The sequence below is a fragment of the Ornithorhynchus anatinus genome, chromosome X3, assembly GCF_004115215.2.
Source record: "Ornithorhynchus anatinus isolate Pmale09 chromosome X3, mOrnAna1.pri.v4, whole genome shotgun sequence".
In the NCBI taxonomy this organism is placed as follows: domain Eukaryota; kingdom Metazoa; phylum Chordata; class Mammalia; order Monotremata; family Ornithorhynchidae; genus Ornithorhynchus; species Ornithorhynchus anatinus.
In genome coordinates this window covers 32,328,724-32,347,858 of record NC_041751.1, presented here as the reverse complement: position 1 = coordinate 32,347,858, position 19,135 = coordinate 32,328,724, and the positions used below count along the sequence as shown (strand labels likewise).

Sequence of the window (19,135 nt, the reverse complement as noted above, 5' to 3'; positions counted from 1 at the left end):
CTTCCGGCCGCCGGAGCCCGCCTGCCGGAGGGGAGGCGGCGGTGGGTGCGTGCGGGGCCGCCCCGCGCGGGGAGGGGGCCGCCGTCTGCGGGGGAGGCGGTCTGCCGGAGGGGGGCGGGGAGGCGCCGCGGCGGTTCCCCCCCGCCCCACCCCGGGGGTCTCGGCGGCCCCGGGGCTTCTCCCTTGCGGCGGGGGGCGGCCGGTCGAGAGGGGGCGCCCGAGAGCGGCCCGGAGCATGCCGGGAGCCGCGCTCCTTGGAGGGGGAACGGCCGGGGGGAACGGCGGGGGGGGGGAGGCACCGCGCATGCGCCGTCAGCCCGCCTGCGGCAGAGACGTCAGTCACGGCGGTCCTTGTTGAGCCCCCGCCCTGTGCCAAGCACTGCTCTAAGCCCTGGGATGGAAACGGGGTCGTCGGGCCGGACCCAGGCCCTGCCCCACCTGGGCCTCCCGGTTTTCATCTCCGCTTTACAGATGGGGTGACTCGGGCCCAGAGAAGTGAAGCCACCTGCCCGGAGTCACCCAGCAGACCCGAGACGGTGCCGGGATTAGAACCCACGCCCCGCGACTCCCCAGGCCCGTGCTCTTTCTGCTAGATCTGCCGCCTCTCACCGGTCGTCTTCGCAGGAGCGAGGGACTCCGTGCTCTGCCCTGCGCTCCCCCCTCCACCTCCCTTTTACGGGTTCTAATCCCCGCCCCGACACTTGTCTGCCGTGCGACTTTGGGCAGGTCATTTCACTTCTCCGGGCCTCGGTTTCCTCATCTGTAAAATGGGGCTTGAGACGGGGAGCCCCCCGTGGCACAGGGACCCAACCCGGTTCGCCGCTTTCCACCCCGGTGCTTAGTACGGTGCCTGGCACACGGGAAGCACTTAAATACTAGATTTATTCTTCAGCGTTGTTTTTGCAACTCCTTTTTCACCCCCCCCCCCGCCCTTTTCCTTTTGAACTCTGTGGTAGAACTGGAATCGGGAACCGACCTCAGGAGGGACGGGTGTTCAAGGAGCAGGAGACCGAGGCTTGTTTTCTTCCTTCCTTCCTTTCCTTCCTTTCCTTCCTTTCCTTCCTTTCCTTCCTTTCCTTCCTTTCCTTTCTTTCTCTCTTTCTCTCTTTCTCTCTCTCTCTCTCTTTCTCTCTCTCTTTCTCTCTCTTTCTCTCTCTCTCTCTTTCTTTTATTTTCTTTCTTTCTTTCCCTCCCTCCCTCCCTTCTGGGTGACCTGGGCCTGTTTCTGACTCTCGGCTTCAGTTCTAACCTCTCTCTCTATCCCCCCCCCCCCAACCCACCTCTTTTATCCATTCCCTCCTTCCCTCGCACCCCCTCCCCACCCTGGTTCCGGCTCTTCCTCGGCGATCATTTCCTAGGCTTCTGTCTATAGTTTGGCTCATCCCCTTTCATCCTTTCCCTCTGCACACTTTCTCCTCGCCTTTCCCCCCATTATTTCTCAGGGGCGTTGAGGGGTCGCCCTCCGTTCTGACCGCCCATACCCGGTCGGTAAATCGGTGGCGTCTACCGAGCCCTTACGGCGAGCGGAGTCCAGGACGGAGCACTTGGGAGATGACGGTATCACGGAGTTGGCGGGCACGTTCCCCGCCTGCGGTGAGCTTATAGTCTGGAGGGGGTGTTGACCTTCGTCTCGCTCAGAGTGACTTTCCCCTCCTCGGCTCCTCCAGCTCCAGGAGGGCGTTGCCCTTCCCCGGGAGACGAGACGATGGCCGCCGCGCTCGAGGAAGCCGGGACTCAGGTGAGCGGTGGATCCCTCTGCCCACCCGAGGCGTCGGTTCCTTGCCTCAACCCGGAGATTCTCCGGGAGGCCGACCCCGCTTCCTCCGCCCGGGACCGGTCCATCCGGCTCGGCGCCGTGTCCCCTCGGCCTCCCGGCCTCCGTCTCCCTTCGCTCCGTCTCCTCGTTCCCTTCCCGCGCCCAGCACCCCCGACGCTGCCGCGTCCCCTCCCGCCGCCCCGGGGGGGGGGGGGGGTGGTGAGGGCCGGCTCGTCGCGGGGATGGCGGGGACTGAGGGCGGAGTCTGGTGGCCTCTCAGGGAGCGGTGACGTTGGAGGACGTGACCGTGATCTTCACCCCCGAGGAGTGGCGGCTTCTGGCCCCGAGTCAGCGCGACCTGTACCGCGAAGTGATGCTCGAAAACTACGTGAACTTCACCTCGCTCGGTAAGCGCTCTGCCTCCCGGGGGCAATCGGTGAATCGTATCTGACTGCATCCCGCAGAGGGTGCAGAGCGCTCTACTGAGCACCCGGGAGACCTTCCCACGGGGGAGCGGGGAGCGGGGAGCGGAGAATAAAGCGAGCCAGTCACAGCAGAGCAGTGGCGGCCGGGGGATTAGAACCCGGGGAGGCGGCGTGGCTCGGTGGCAAGAGCCCGGGCTTGGGAGTCGTAGAGGTCGTGGGTTCCAATCCCGGCTCCGCTACTCGTCTGCCGTGTGATCTTGGGGAAGCCACCTAACTTCTCTGGGCCGCCGTTCATCTGTAAAATCGGGGGCTGAAGACTGTGAGCCCCACGTGGGACGAGCCGATGACCCCGTATCTACCCCAGTGCTTAGCAGATACCGTTATTCTCGTTATTGTCATCATAGACCACCCTCTTTCCACAAGGCCACATTCTCAACAGTGGCGACAGGAGCCGAGAAGTCACACAGAACTAGGCTGGGGTCTGTTAGAGGCGGCGAAGAGGAGATCGCTGTTGACTCTGGAGTTTGCGGTCCTAAGGGGAGCAAGAGGGGGAAGGAGCCGGGTTGTCGCGGGTCAAGGATCCGTCACCAAGCTGCCCTGAGCGCCCTCTTATTTAATATCTCGATCCAAACCTGGCTCGGGATTCGAGTACAAGAAACGGAGCTGGTCTTTTCCCAGACTTTTCCTCCCCCCAGGGGGGGAGCCGGCCCTCGGGTTTCGGGGAAATCTGACGCGGGAGCGTTTCCCCCTCAGCCGGTGGAAAACCGGTAAGCGGGAGTACGACGTGGTCCCGAGACCGTCGGAAGGCCTCCGTTCATCCGACTCGCGCGTCCTCCGCCCGGACCCCCTCCCCCGCCCCCCGCTCACCCAAGCAGACGGTCGTGAGTTTACCGGGAGTGCGGGAGAGGACGCTGACTTCAGTCCCGCGCCGACTGGCGTAACGGGAATAACCAGCGGCCGGAACCGTCGCGAGTTTCGTTTGCCGTGTGTTTATTCTAGATTTTAGGACCGCGGGCAAGTTTAAGGAGCCAGCTTCCCCGAAGCAGGAAGTCGCCGGAGAAGCGGATCTACACAGGGCCCTCTCGGGGAGCCTCCGGCAGCACGTTGCGGCGGCTCGCGCGGACGGACGCACCCGGGAAAAGGAGGGCGGATCCGAAAGGCCGGGCCGATGTCCCGGCGGCGGCGGCGGCGGGAGGGCAAGGAAGGTCCCCCGCCGGGACAGAGGGTCGAGGAGCGTCGGCGAGGTCCACGAGAAGTCCCCCGAAGGGAAGACGGCCCGTGAACGTAACCCGTGCGGAAAAGCCTTCGGTCCCCCCCCAGCCTTCGCCTGCCGGGAGAGGATCCGATGTCGCGAATACGGGAAAGCCTGCTACGACCGCTCCCACGTCGTCATACTCCAGAGAGCTCACTGCGAAGCGAAACCCTACCGATGCGGCGAATGCGGGAGAGCCTTCCGTCGCCGCTCGGACCTCACAAAGCATCAGAGGACTCACACGAGAAGCAGACCCTATCGATGTGACGAATGTGGGAAGTGCTTCCTTTGGCGCTCACACCTGATCACACACCACAGGATTCACACGGGAGAGAAACCGTTCAACTGCGCCCAGTGCGGAAAGGCCTTCCGGCGTCACTCGTACCTCGTTCACCACCAGAGGATTCACACCGGAGAGAAGCCCTACGAGTGTAACGAATGCGGAAAGGCCTACAGTCAGCACTCCAACCTTATCAGGCACCAGGTGGTTCATTCGGGCAAGAAGCCTTTCGAGTGTAACGAGTGCGGGAAGGCCTTCAGTTATCGGTCCCTCCTCATCAAACATCAGAGAATCCACCTCGGCGAGAAACCCTACAAGTGCGACGAGTGCGGAAAGGTCATCAGCTGCCGCTCGGCTTTCTTGTACCACCAGAAGACTCACACGGGAGAGAAACCCTACAAATGTGACGAGTGCGGGAAGGCCTACATTCAGCGCTCGTGCCTCAGCAGACATCAGGCGATGCACGCCGGCGAGAAACCCTACAAGTGTGACGAGTGCGGGAAGTCCTACGGTCATTACCTGAACCTCACTATCCATCAGAGGAGCCACACCGGAGAGAAGCCCTACAAATGCGACCAGTGCGGGAAGCGCTTCGGGTCCCACTCGGGCCTGATCAACCACCGGAAGATTCACACCGGCGCCAAGCCCTACGTCTGCAGCGAATGCGGGAAGGCCTTCAGTCGGCAGGCGCACCTGGTCTGCCACGAGCGGATTCACACCGGCGAGAGGCCCTACCGCTGCGGCGAATGCGACAAGGCCTTCAGTCGCCACTCGAGCCTCATCACGCATCGGAGGACTCACACGGGAGAGAGACCCTACAAATGCGAGGAGTGCGGCAAGGCCTTCAGTCGCGACTCCAACCTCGTCACGCATCAGAGGATTCACACCGGAGAGAAACCCTACCGGTGTACCGAGTGCGGAAGAGCCTTCAGCTGCCACTCACACGTGACCGTGCATCAGAGGACTCACACCGGGGAGAAACCCTACAAATGCAACCAGTGCGGAAGAGCCTTCAGTTGCCGCCCGAGCCTCTCCAAGCACCTCCGGGTTCACGGTGGAGAAAAACCCGACCCTTAAACGGCGCCGGGGCGTAGGCCGGGCGGGAGGGAGAGGGTCCCGGGTTCCCCCCCCCCCCCCCCCCCCCCCCCCCGGATCCTATCCCGCTCTCTCCGAGAGCGGCACGGGGAGGACGGGGCGGCGGCTGTCTTCGGGAAGGTTCTCCGAGTCTGGGGACCTCGGGACAGTCGCGACGGCGACCGTCGGACTCTTGGACGGCCCCTTCCCGCGGGGCAAGGGGCAGGAGACCCCCAAGTCCCGCCGTCTCTATTTATACGTTTTGGTTTCGGGGGGTTTGGTTTTTTTTTTTTTTATGTTTTCTCGATTTTTAACGTCACCCGTGCCGGGTCTCTACCTCTCCAGGGATCGTAGCCAACCGGCTGGATTGGACTTCAGCTAGCCCGGCGATCCGCCCACAGCAGCCGAGACTATCGGGGGTTCACAGAGGCTGGTGGGGGGGGAGCGTGTTAGGGCCGGGGGATTTTAAGAAGCCCCTCGTCCCAGTGCTTATACCCAGCGATCCTGCCGCAGGGCAGCATTTCACAGCAGCAGAACTTCCCACCCGGGAATCTTCCCTTTCCTCACCAAGGGTCTGGAAGGAAGGCAGCACCCCTAACTGTTGGGAGGCTCGGCGTCTCCGGTCCGGGCTCAGCAGGAGGAAGGGAAGAGCTGCCTGAGGATACTTCGCTTCGAAGGGAAGCGGCCCGGCCTAACGGATAGAGCCCGGGGCCCGGGAGTCAGAAGGACCGGGGTTCTAATCCCGGCTCCGCCGCTTCTCCGCTGTGTGGCCTTGGGCGACGTCCCGTCGCTTCTCCGCCTTAGTTCCCTCATCTGTAAAACAGGAATTAAGACCGTGAGCCCCGCGTGGGACAGGAACCGTGTCCGACCCCATCAGCTTGTAGCTACCCCGGAGCTTAGGACGGCGCCTGGCGCGTAGTAAGCGCTTAATTCTATTATTGTTGTTGTTATTGCAAAGCCCGGGGTCCGCTGACAGTACAGCGCTTGGCATACAGTAAACGCTAAACAAATACCACAGTTCTGTCTGTTCTTCCAAAGGTCCTCTGAGGTTTGCTGTTCCTCAGATCCGCAGGGGTGATGGGCTCGTAATGGAGTAAGGGGATAGGCAGCCTGCCCACCTGCACTGGAGGAAAACATTTAGTTTGCCCACCTCGGCTCTGTCACGGAGCTCACGGACGCCCCCGGACCCGGGCGAGCCCGGTAAGCGCAGAGACGGCTCCGCGAACGATGAAGCCGGACCTCCGAGGAGCCTCTGGGTGGCCGTCGGTGGGATCTGTGGAGCACCTCTCGTGTGCAGAGCACAACGGTCCGTAGACGAGATCCCTCCCGGGGATCCTTACGCCGGGGAGGCGGGCGTCGATATCAACAAATGGCAGGTACGGACCTAAGTCCCGCGGCAGAGACCCGGAACTCCGGGGGAGAGCCGACACCTCGCCGGCTGCCCCGTTCTCCTCTTTCTCCAGAGTCTGGACAGTTTACGTCTACTTTCTGGAATGCGCCTGCTGATTCTCTCGTATTGCACTGTCGCCCGTAGTCAGCGCTCGGTAAATAGCACCGATCGATCCCACCTCTCCCGCGATGCCTCCTTTTGGAGCGGATCCTTGTTCCGTCCCCTCCCCGGCCTGATAAAATAAAGAGGAAATGAAAGCGTCGCTCTTTCTTTGTGCCGAGAAGACCGACACCTCAAACTTAACGTGTCCGAAACGGAACTCACCGTCCCCGCCCAAACCGTCCTCCCCCATCCTCCCCATCCCCGCAGACGGTGCCGCCCTCCTCCCCGTCTCACGAGCCGGGAACCTCGGCGGCGGCCTCGACTCTCTCGTACGACCCGCGGTCGATCCGCCACCAGATCGCCCTCACGGTATCGCTGAGATCCGCCTCTTTCTCTCCATTCCGACTGCCTCCGCACTGATCCACGCTGTCCTCTCCCGCCTCCGTTACCGCGTCGGTCTCACCGACCCATTGGTCTCCCGCCCCTCGCTCGCTGAAACTAAAACACGGCATCTAGGCAACGAGCCTAGTGAGGAGAAATCCCTACCTCCATCTCTATCTTGCTGCCGGCCCCCCGTCCGCCTCCGTGCTCTGGCCCGTGACTCCCTCCCCCTTCGTACGTGGCAGACCCCAGGGCCGAGGCCGGTGCCTGGCACCGAGCAGGCGGCTAAATACCGTAAAAAGGAAAGATAGCAAAAAATGGCTTCTTAATAGGGGTCAAGGTGGGCCGATCGGAACGAGTAGGTACGGTGGGGCTTAGCTGTGAGGCGTGAGGGGAACCGTCCCTCGCCGATCCTGTTCCGGGCCTACCTTGAGACGAAGGTCCCGGATGGGCGCGGTGATCTCCTTTAGGGAAACCACCGTCAAGCAGTAGGCAGCCTGTGCCTTCCCATAAAACTCCGGGATACGAGGGAATGCCAACAGGCAAACCGCTCCCCTGTGAGTCCTCGATATTCACCCCATCGCGGGCCGCTCGGCATTTACGAACGAATCCACGATTGATCTTCAAGCCTGTCTCCCCCTCTAAACTGAACGCCCTCTGTGGGCGGGGAACTTGTCCGCCGACTCTTACCCCGTGCCATCCCTTGCGTTTAGTACAGGGCGCGGCGAACGGGCATCGCTCGGTAACCACCACTGATTGATACGAGATCACATTGGATGCAGGACCTGTCCAAAGTCGAGGTCACAGCTGAAGGGGAAAGGACGACAGAGGGGCTTCTGTCTTCTCATCATGCCTTCTCCACCTGTCTCTGGGTGACCTTGGGCAAATCACTTCTCTGTGCCTCCGTCACCTCATCCGTAAAGTGGGGATTAAGACCGTGAGCGCCACGGGGGCCGCGGACTGTGTCCGACCTGATTATCTTGTTTCTATCCCGGCGCTTAGAACGGTGCCTGGCACGTACTGAGCTCTCCACAGAGCCCATTAAAAAAAAGGAAACCACCCCTCAGCCGGGTCCTTGTCGACGGCTGCCGTCTTCTGTTCCGATGGGCTCCTCCTGGGTTCTGGTTCCCCTGTAACGAAAGAAAGACGTCAGAAGCGAGATTGTTACTATTAAGGTGATCGTTAGGCACTTACTATGTATCAAGCACCGTTCTAAGTGCTGCGATAGTTACCAGTTAATCAGGGTGGACACAGCCCCTGGCCCACACACGGCTCACAGGTTAAGTAGGGGGGGAGAACAGGCATTGAATCCCCATTTTAAGGAGGAGGAGAGTAAGGAACAGGGAAGTGAGTGACTTGCCTGCGGTCGCACAGCAGACCAGTGGCAGAGTCTGGATTAGAACTCAGGTCCTCTGACTCCCGGGCACTTTCCACTAGGCCATGCCGCTCCTTGTGGGGTGAAGCTGGAGGGGCAGTGTGGCTGGTGGCAAAGATAGGGGGCTCAGAGATCTGGGTTCTAGTTTTGGCTGTGTACGCGGGCAAGTCATTTGAGCGCTCTGGTCCTTTAAGTTTCCTCAGCTGTAAAACGGGAATGATGGGCCTGCTCTTCCAGACACTCGGACTACAAGCCGACTGGATTTTCCTAAGACACCCCAGGGCTGACTGCAGCGCTTGCCCCTCGAAAAGGGCCCGACGGATACGATTCTCAGTGCTCCCTTGTCTCGTCCTAGTGACTGAGCCTCGGTTTTCCAACTGCTCAGTGCCCCGGGACCCACGGGAGACAAGTGGCTGCCAGGATTAGAACCCAGGTCGTCTGACTCCCAGGGCAATATTCCTCCCACTAGGCCACGCTCTTTCCCGTTCTTAACGCTCGAGGCACGTCGACCCCCAAGACACCCTTGACATTTATAAATCTCAGTCCTATCTCCAGAGCTCACTCAGAGACGCGCGTTTTTACGTACCCACTTGCACTGCTTATTACCGATTCCGTCGTATTCTTCCAAGCGGTTACTACAGCGACTGTCTAGAGAAAGCACTAAATAAACACTACTGACTGAATATCTGTATGCTGAATCTATTCCTTTTTCATCTTGATACATTCGTATTACTTGCTGTTTTCTCTTTTTTCTCCTTCCCGCTCCCTCTATAAAGACATTCTGACTCCGTCCGGCCGTTAGATTGGAAGCCGCTGGGCGATAGGGAACTTTCCTTTTGCTACCACTCCGCCGAGGAGGCGTAAGAAACAACCGAACGGCAGCTCGTTACAGTCCGGGCACCTTCATTCCCGTTCCCTCTGGGTGGAAACCGGCCCAAGTGGGCAAATCCGGTCACTGAACACAGGTGGCCTGGCACATCCGGTCTGTTATTTCTTTGGCCGTTTCCTCGTTCCCTCTCACGGGCTATCGTGCCGGTGCAAATTCTCCCCAACTTTCCATCGGTTGCTGACTTACCGGTCCGTCCCCGCGGTCAACCGTCACAGTCCGCTCCTCCGGGTGGGGCAGACCAGGACCCTCCCTCCCGGGTTGGCTGTCGCCACGCGGTCGGTGTCCACGGGCGGAGATGTGGTGCAGGGGTTTGGAGCGGCACCGGATTCCGGGGCTCAACGGGTCGGGGCTCGGGTTCCGGGCGACGCGGGGCTGAGCGCCGGGACGAAGAAATGAAAGGAGTCACCCGGGAGGGTCGGATTGAACTCTGCCCGCCACTTGAGGACGGTTGGGGTAGGGAAGGAAAGGGGGACCACGGGGGGGGCCGGAACAAGTCTCATCTGCGAGGAGAGGGCTGGGACGTCAGCCCCGCCACGGCTTGAGTCGGCCCCGTGGCACGCCCGCCCGCTTTCGGGCACGAGTCTCCCCGACCTTTAAAGCCTTACTGAAGGCCCCGTCTCCTCCAAGAGGCCTTCCCTGACCAAGCCCTCCTTTCCTCTTCTCTCACTCCCTTCTGCATCACCCTGACTTGTTCCCTTTATCCAGCCCCCTTCCCAGCCCCACAACACTTATGTCCGTATCTGCAAAAATACTAGAAATCTCTGTCTCCCCCTCTCGCAATTTATTCCTAACGATCTCCGTCTCCCCCTCTAGACCGCCGGCTCTTTGCGGGCAGGGAATGTGTCTGTTCTATTGTTCTATTGTACTCTCAAGCGCTTAGTACGGTGCTCTGGACACAGTAAGCACGACCGACTGCTTTCTCTCCCAACCGTAAGACTTGGCACCGTCCCCACCCCCTCTCGCCCGCATCCCGGACGTCGCGGCAACCGAGCCGCCCGCTGCTCCCTCTAGACCGGACGGTCACTGCGGGCAGGGGATGTGTCTGTTATATTGGACTGGCCCAGGCACTCAGTGCTGTCCTCTGCACACAGTAAGCGCTCGCGATCGACTGATTACTGACTCTGCCCTTCCCTTCCCGCTACTCACCTGCATTCCCAGGAGAGCTGAAACTTCCGGCTCCTAGCCCGCGCTGCTGCGGACACATTCCTAGGCTCCGCCACCTTCCTCCAGACCTGGTGGAGTGTCTCTCGGGTGGAAACGAATTTTGCTTTCTTTTCCTTTTAAATTGTAGTAATAATAATAACAGTCACCGCGGTGTCTGTCAGCGTGCTCACTTTGCGGCGGGAGCCGAACCGAACGCCGGAGTGGACGCAAGCGGATCGGGTCGGACGCAGCCCCTCTCCCACGTGGGGCTCCCGCTCTCCGCCGTCATTTTAAAGATGAGGTAACCGAGGCCCGAAGAAATGAATGTGAGTGAATCTAAAATCTGCGGAGAGGACCGAAAGCAGCATGGCCCAAGGAAAGAGCCGAGGGCTGAGGGTCAGAGGCCCCGGATTCTAATCCCGGCTCTGCCGCTTGTCCGCTGCGTGACCTGGGATTCGCTTCTTTGGGCCTCAGTCATCTCATCTGTGAAATGGGGATCGAGACCTCGAGCCCCACGCGGGACAAGGGACCGTGTCCAACCCGATTACCTCGTATCTTCCCCGGTGCTTAGAGCGATGCTTCACGCATAGTAAGCGCTTAACAGGTACCGTAGGATTATCATCACGCTCCCCGGAGAGATAGAGACCTTGAGGAGAGGTTGGAGAAAGTCCAGGAAGCAACATAGGAATAAAGGCCACAGGAGGTGTGGTTTCCTGCCCCTGGCTCTGCAGGAAGGGGCCTCCTCGCCCCCGCTCCCACCTCCCAGCGGCTGTCAGGTCTCCCCCGAATTCCAGGTCTCCGACGCGAAGAGGGTCCTCGGAAGTCTGGCGTCGTTTTTCACGGAGCCGTCTTAGGGTCTTGGGGTTTAGCGCTCCCGAAACGGCAAGGGGCTTTGGGCCGTTACGGAGCAGGGAGCGCGGGGGTCGGCTCTTCTCGTTTGGAGACCGGCGTCCTTCCCGTCCCACGGGCCGGCAACCTCACTGTCACCTTTGATTCACCCCACACGTCCGATCGGTCACCGAGACCTGCCGGTCTCACCTTCACGACATCGCCAAGATCCGCCCTCTCCTCTCCACCCAAACCGCCACCTCGCCGGCACAGGCTCTCGTCATATCCCGACCGGACGGTCGTGTCAGCCTCTTCTCGGATCTCCCTTCCTCCCGTCTCTCCCCGCTCCAGTCGGTTCTTCGTTCCGCCGCCCGGATCGTCTTTCTACGGAAACGCTCTGGGCCCGTCGGTCCCCTCCTCAAAAACCTCCAGTGGTTGCCTCTCGACCTTCGCGTGAAACGAAACCACCTCGTTCTTGGCTTCAGCGGCCTCTCCATCAGCTCACCTCCCTCCTTTCTTTCTCCGTCGCAGCCCGCACACTCCGCTCCCCTGCCTCCGCTCCCCTTCCCGCTGGGCCTCGTCGACCCCTGGCCCACGCCCTCCCTCCTCTCGTCCTCCGAACTCACTCTCTTCCCCTCCTCCAGGAGGCCTTCCCCGATTGAGCCCTCCTTTTCCCTCTGCCCCGCTCCCTCCCTCTGCTTCACCCCCTTCCCCTCCCCACAGCACTCGTGCATATGCGTCTGCATTATTTATCACTCCATTTATTTTATTCCTGACGATCTACGATTCGATTCATCTACTTTGATGGGAGGGAGGCCCGTCTCCTCGTTCCGTTTGGCTGTCCGTCTCCCCCCTTCTGGACGGTGAGCCCGTCACTGGGCAGGGGCTGTCTGTGTTGCCGAACTGGACTTTCCAAGCGCTTAGTCCAGGGCTCTGCACACGGTCAGCGCTCAATAAACGCGAATGAATGAATGAATGAATGAATGAATGAATGAATACGGATCCGGGCCGCTCTCGGGCGCCCCCTCTCGGCCGGCCGCCCCCACCGGCGGAAGGGAGCAGCCCCGGAGCCACCGAGAAGCCGGGGGTGGGGGGTGAGGAACCGCCCCGATCCCCCGAAAACCGCCGCCCCTCCCGCAGACGGCAGCTCCCCCCCTGCGCGGGGCGGTCCCGCACGCCCCCACCGCCGCCTCCCCTCCGGCAGGCGGGCTCCGGCGGCCGGAAGCGCTTCCCCGCTAGAGCGTCGCCCCCGTCCCCGCCCACTTCCGGTGCCCTTCTAGGCCGCCGGAGGCCCCGCCCGCCCCCCTCTCTATGGCCTCCGGCCCGGACCCTCAGGCCCGCGGGTTTAGTCAGCCTGCGGCCCGGCTGCTACACCCCTTTTCCGCCCACAGACGCTTAAACACTTTAATAAAAAATAAATAAATAGATCAGTGTATCACTGATAGGGACATAAACGCCGGGGGGCTAAGAGAGGGGTGAATAAACTCAACACTTCACTTCTCCGGGCCTCGGTTCCCTCCTCTGTCAAATGGGGATGAAGGCCGTGAGCCTCACGTGGGACAATTTCATGACTCCGTTTCTCCCCCAGCGCTTAGAGCGGTGCTCCGCACATTGTAAGCGCTTAACAAACACCGACATTATTAGAGGGAGGAAGGGGGGGGGCGACGAGGAAGGGAGTGGGAGAAGAAATAAATAGGGCCTAATGATCGGAAAGGTGCTATTGGTTAAGCGCCTACTATGTGCCGGGCGCTCTCTGAGTCACGGGGTGATGGGGCGGTCCCACCTGGGGTTCATAATCCTAATCCCCATTCGTCCGTTCCTTCGTTCGAACGTATTTTCTTCAAATTTATTCGAACACGCTTACGGTGTGCGGTTCGACCTCGGACGGGGACGATCCCGGCCCGACGACGGGCTCACGGTCTGCGAGGGGGAGACGGACGGCGAGAGGAAACGAACAGTCGGGCGTCGGTGCCGTCGAGATAGATCGATGGAATCGTAGATGCAGACGCATCGTTAAAATACAACAGAGTCTTGTAAATGACACAGAGAAATAAACATGAGTGCCGTGGGGAGGCGAGGAAGGTAGAGCGGCCACCCGCCTCCCTCGCGCCTCCCGGGGCGGCCCTCGCGTCGTGGCGGACGCGGCGACGGTCGGGGTGGGGTTTCCCGCCCCTCGGAGCCGAGTTCGGGCGATCCTCTCCCCCGGCCCCTCTGTTTCCCCTTTCGGAAAGAGCCCGCGGGAGGCGGCGAGGGCCTCCTCGCAGACCCCGGCGAGGGAGGCGGAGGCGCAGGTCGGGGACGGGGCCGGAGCCCCGAGGGGAGCGGCGCGGCCCGGCGGCGGGGGCTCCGCTCTTGACCGTAAGCTCGCTGTGGGCGGGGAAGGTGTCCGTCATATCGCGCTCTCCCAGGCGCTCAGTTCGGCGCCCCGCGCACCCCGAGAGCCCGATAAATAGGAACGACCGACGGACCGATTCTGCCGCTCGTCTGCGGCGTGACCTCGGGCGGGGCGCCTCACTTCTCCGGGCCCCGGGGTCCCCCGTCCGCGGAACGGGGATCCGGACCGTGGGCCCCGCGTGGGCCGGGGACGGCGACCGGCCCGGTCTCCTCCCGCGCGCCCCGGCACTCGGCGCGAGGCACATGGCGAGCGCTCGAGCGATACGGAGAGCGACGGCGCCGAGCCCCGGCCCGCCTCCCCGGGAGGGACGCGCGGGAGCGAGGGGGTCGGTCGGCGCCCGGTGACCGGTCGGCCACTCCCGGCGTTTTCTCGTCCCCGGCCGAGCCTCGGCGGGGAGGGGAACCCGGACGTTCCCAGAGAGATCTCCCTCGGAGAGTAATCGGAGCGGATTAATACTCTCGTCTGCGGAGCTCGTTAATCGTCCCCGAGGGAGAGGGGAGACTAGGCCGCGCGCCGACGGAAGCCGGCTCGATCCCGCTCCGCCGGTCGGAGGCCGGCCCCGGAACGCTCGCCGATCCCGTAGGAGCCGTGCCGGCGGGCGGGGGGGACGGGACCGCCTCCGGCCCGGCCGTAGAGTTCGGAGGATTCGGGGGGGGGGATGGGAGCCGGGGGCAAGGATCGACGGCGGTCGGGGCTCTACCGCCGTTCGGAGCCGGGGGATCGGTCGGCGAAGGGCGTCGGAGCCTTTCGGGCGTGAGGCGTTCGGGCGACGGTGGATCTGGGGCAGGGGAAGGGGTGTAGGAGCGGCAGGGCCTCGGGGCCGGTACCCGCGCCCGGCGGGCCGGAGGGGCCCGGGTCCCGACTCCGGCTCCGCCGCTCGTCTGTCCACCCCGGGGACCCTGGGCGCGTCGCTTCGCTTCTCCGTCCTCGGTTCCCTCGTCCGCGAGCCCCGCGTGGGGCGGGGACCGCGTCCGCCCCGATCGCACCGTATCTACCCCGGGGCCGAGGCGGAGAGGAGTCGAGCGGCGCGCCCGAGGTCACGCGGCCGGCGGAGCCGGGACCGGGACCCGCGTCCTCCGACTCCTCGGCCCGCGGTCTCTCCGGCGGCCCACGCCGCTTCCTCGAGCCTCTCGGAGGCAGGGGCCGCGCCCGCGGGGTCCACCGAACGTTAAGGACTCCGAGAGGCCCTCGCCGTGGGTCTCACGCGGGGCTCGCCGTTGCGATCCCCGTTTCACGGATGAGGCGACCGAGGCGCGGAGCAGCGCGGCGGGTCGCCCGGGGCCGGCAAGCGGGGGGCCGGGGATGAGAACCCGGGCCCTCTGACTCCCGAGCCCGGGATCCCTCCGCCGGGCCACGCCGCCTCTCGAGAGGTATCGGGTCCCCGACTTCGCCGATGAGGAAATGGAGGCTCAGAGAGGTTCGGCGGCCCGTCCTCCGGGGACGCGCGGCAGGAGAGCGGTGGAGCCGGGATGCGAACCCAGGTCCTCCGGCTCCCAGGCCACCGGGGCGCTTCGCTTCCCACTAACCGTCCGTTAAGCGCCCGCTCCGTGCCGGGCGCCGTGCTGGGCTCCGGGGGAGACCCGGGCCGGTCGGGTCGGAGCCTTCCCGCGCCCCCGTGGGGCGGGGCTCACGGCCTCGATCCCCGTTTCGCAGATGAGGTGACCGAGGTACGGAGGAGTCGAGCGAGTTGCCCGAGGGCTCATTCGTTTCGTGCCGGAGTTTGTGTCTTGCGGTGTCTTCTCCTTTCCTTCTGCTTTGTTAGCGTCACTAATTCTTTCTATCTATCTATCTATCTATCTATCTATCTATCTATCTATCTATCTATCTATCTATCTATCTATCTATCTATCTACCTATCTACCTATCTATCATCTGTCTATCTGTCTGTCTTCTCTATCCTTCCACTTAGAGAGATATACTGTATATATTTTCACTATACTTCACTATCATGTATCTCTCTAGGAAGGACAATGATATATATGCCTATAATGATATCTTTAGGTGCTTACTCTGTGTGGTGATATAGATGATTAGTGCTACCGATATATGTATATCTTTATGTATATATGTATATAACTATATATATATATATACGTCACGGCTTTCACAGTCAAATGACGTCGGCGACAGTGGGTTTTTTTTAGGGTATTCCTTCAGGGCTCACGATATTCCAGGCGCTGTACGGAGCACCCAGATAGACCCAAGCTCTTCGGGTCGGACACCGACCCCGTCCCACGTCGGGCTCGCGGGCCTTAAACCTCGTTCCACGGACGAGGTGACCGAGGCGTAGAGAAGCGAGACGATCTCGACCGAGACGGCCCAAGGGGCGGGTGACGGAGCGGGGAAGGGAAAGGATCGCCAAGGGAAAGGGTTCGGGAGCGCTCGGAGACGCGTCCGCTCCCCGGGCCCCCCCGCCGCCCCCCACCACGAGCCAGACAGACGCCTCCACTCCTCACTTCGCTGACCCAGAATCCCCAGGAGGGACGAGACGGGGAACGGGAGCCGGGTGGACGCGGGTGCCCGTCCCCGGGACGGCGATTCTTCTAGGACCGAGAGCTCGCTCCTCTCGGGGGGAGGAGCGGGGGCCGAGGGAGGGAGACGGGGGGTCGGAGACCGGGGACGCCCACGTGGCCGGTATCGAGGGGGACCCCCGCCGTAAGAGCCGGGGAGTCTCGCCCGACTTTTAATCACGCCTCGCGGTAGCCGAAGCCGAACCGCTCCGCGCCGCCGTTCAGGCGGGACCGTGAAATCCCCCGGCGCTGGATCGACGCCGGCGTCAGAGAGGCGTGGAAACCTCAGGCGTGGAGCCCCCGGAGCCGACCGTCGGAGATGGAAAACATCTCCCTCTGGGGACGTCGGCACCGGTGCCGATTCACAGATGGATCCCGGCCGGGCCGCGACGGGGAAAAGCAGCGCGGCCTAGTCGAAGGGGCTGCGGCCTCCCGTCGGGAGGGCCCGGGTTCTGATCCCGGCTCTCTGCTTTTCTGCCCGGGTGACCTTGGGCAGGTCACTTAACTACTCTGTGCCTCAGTTACCTCATCTGTAAAATGGGGATTAACCCTGAGCCTCACATGGGACAACCCGATGACCCCGTATCTACCCCAGCGCTTAGAACAGTGCTCTGCACATAGTAAGCGCTTAAGAGATTCCAACTTTATTATTATCATTACTCTGTGATTCAGTTCATTCATTCATTCATCCAACAGTAATTATTGAACACTTACTATGTACAGAGCACTGTACTAAGCGCTTGGAATGTACAAATCAGTAACAGATAGAGACAGTCCCTGCCCTTTGACGGGCTTACGGTCTAATCGGGGGAGACGGGCAGACGAGAATAATGGCAATAAATAGAATCGAGGGGAAGATCGTCTCATTAAAACAATAGTGAATAAATAGAATCAGGGTGATGTACATCTCATTAACAAAATAAATAGAGTAATGAAAATATATACAGTTGAGCGGATGAGTACAGTGCTGAGGGGATGGGATGGGAGAGGGGGAGGATTCATTCATTCAATAGTATTTATTGAGCGCTTACTATGTGCAGAGCACTGTACTAAGCGCTTGGGATGAACAAGTCGGCAACAGATAGAGACGGTCCCTGCCGTCTGACGGGCTCACGGTCTAATCGGGGGAGACGGACGGACGAGAACGATGGCGATAGATAGAGTCGAGGGGAAGAACATCTCGTAAAAACCGATGGCGACTAAATAGAATCGAGGCGATGTACAATTCATTAACAAAATAAATAGGGCGATGGAAATATATACAGTCGAGCGGACGAGTACGGTGCTGGGGGAAGGGAAGGGAGAGGTGGAGGAGCAGAGGGAAAAGGGGAAAAAGAGGGTTTATTCATTCATTCAATTCAATAGTATTTATTGAGCGCTTACTATGTGCAGAGCACTGTACTAAGCGCTTGGGATGAACAAGTCGGCAACAGATAGAGACGGTCCCTGCCGTTTGACGGGCTTACGGTCTCATCGGGGGAGACGGACGGACGAGAACGATGGCACTAAACAGCGTCAAGGGGAAGAACATCTCGTAAAAACCGATGGCAACTAAATAGAATCGAGGCGATGTACAATTCATTAACAAAATAAATAGGGTAACGAAAATATATACAGTCGAGCGGACGAGTACAGCGCCGTGGGGATGGGAAGGGAGAGGTGGAGGAGCAGAGGGAAAAGGGGAAAATGAGGCTTAAGCCGCGGAGAGGTAAAGGGGGGATGGCAGAGGGAGTAGAGGGGGAAGAGGAGCTCAGTCTGGGAACGCCTCTCGGAGGAGGTGATTTTTAAGTAAGGTTTTGAAGAGGGAAAGAGAATCAGTTTGGCGGAGGTGAGGAGGGAGGGCGTTCCGGGACCGCGGGAGGACGTGACCCGGGGGTCGACGGCGGGATGGGCGAGACCGAGGGACGGCGAGGAGGCGGGCGGCGGAGGAGCGGAGCGTGCGGGGTGGGCGGTAGAAAGAGAGAAGGGAGGAGAGGTAGGAAGGGGCAAGGTGACGGAGAGCCTCGAAGCCTAGAGTGAGGAGTTTTTGTTTGGAGCGGAGGTCGATGGGCAACCACCGGAGTTGTTTAAGAAGGGGAGTGACACGCCCAGATCGTTTCTGCGGGAAGATGAGCCGGGCGGCGGAGTGAAGAATAGACCGGAGCGGGGCGAGAGAGGAGGAAGGGAGGTCAGAGAGAAGGCTGACACGGTAGTCTAGCCGGGATATAACGAGAGCGCGTAATAGTAAGGTAGCCGTTTGGGTGGAGAGGAAAGGGCGGATCTTGGCGATATTGTAGAGGTGAAACCGGCAGGTCTCGGTAATGGATAGGATGTGTGGGGTGAACGAGAGGGACGAGTCAAGGACGACACCGAGATCGCGGGCCCGCGGGACGGGAAGGATGGTCGTGCCATCCACGGTGATAGAGAAGTCTGGGAGCGGACCGGGTTTGGGAGGGAAGATGAGGAGCTCAGTCTCGCTCATGTTGAGTTTTAGGTGGCGGGCCGACATCCAGGCGGAGACGTCCCGGAGGCGGGAGGAGACGCGAGCCCGAAGGGAGGGGGAGAGGACGGGGGCGGAGATGTAGATCTGCGTGTCATCTGCGTAGAGATGGTAGTCAAAGCCGTGAGAGCGGATGAGTTCACCGAGGGAGTGAGTGTAAATGGAGAACGGAAGAGGGCCAAGAACTGACCCTTGAGGAACTCCGACGGTTAAAGGATGGGAGGGGGAGGAGGCTCCGGCGTAGGAGACCGAGAATGATCGGCCAGAGAGGTAAGAGGAGAACCGGGAGAGGACAGAGTCCGTGAAGCCGAGGTGAGATAAGGTATGGAGGAGGAGGGGATGGTCGACGGTGTCAAAGGCAGCAGAGAGGTCAAGGAGGATCAGAAGCTGCGGAGAGGTAAAGGGGGGGTGGCAGAGGGAGTAGAGGGAGAAGGGGAGCTCGGTCCGGGAAGGCCTCTCGGAGGAGGTGAGTTTTAAGTAGGGTTTCGAAGAGGGGAAGAGAATGAGTTTGGCGGAGGTGAGGAGGGAGGCCGTTCCGGGACCGCGGGAGGACGCGGCCCGGGGGTCGACGGCGGGACGGGCGAGACCGAGGGACGGCGAGGAGGCGGGCGGCAGAGGAGCGGAGCGTGCGGGGTGGGTGGTAGAGAGAGAGAAGGGAGGAGAGGTAGGAAGGGGCAAGGTGATGTTTTCGCCAGCAGCGCTCAGCAGCTCGAGCATAGGGGCATAGGAGGCGGACGGAGGAGGCGATCCAGGGCCGTGGGTTAATGGAGCGAGAGCGGCGGAGGGAAAGGGGGTGAGAGAGTCGAGATGAGTAGAGAGGGTGGAGTCGGGAGCGGAGACCCGATCGTCGAGAGTG

At 61.3% G+C, this 19,135-nt stretch overlaps 1 protein-coding gene across 2 annotated transcripts; it reads left to right on the top strand.

Annotated features, from left to right (window-relative positions):
- LOC100086680 (zinc finger protein 883-like) lies at positions 1-4,847 on the top strand. Of its 2 annotated transcripts, none has more exons than XM_007655845.3 (4): positions 1-45; positions 1,668-1,738; positions 2,037-2,163; positions 3,181-4,847. In XM_007655845.3, exons 2-4 carry the CDS (start codon positions 1,706-1,708, stop codon positions 4,788-4,790), a joined length of 1,770 nt encoding a protein of 589 aa, XP_007654035.2. In that variant the 5' UTR covers positions 1-45; positions 1,668-1,705; the 3' UTR covers positions 4,791-4,847. The 2 variants fall into 2 exon arrangements, with proteins under 2 accessions (XP_007654035.2, XP_007654037.2); XM_007655847.4 differs by lacking the exon at positions 1-45 and adding an exon at positions 1,226-1,593.
- Positions 4,848-19,135: the final 14,288 nt, after the last annotated feature.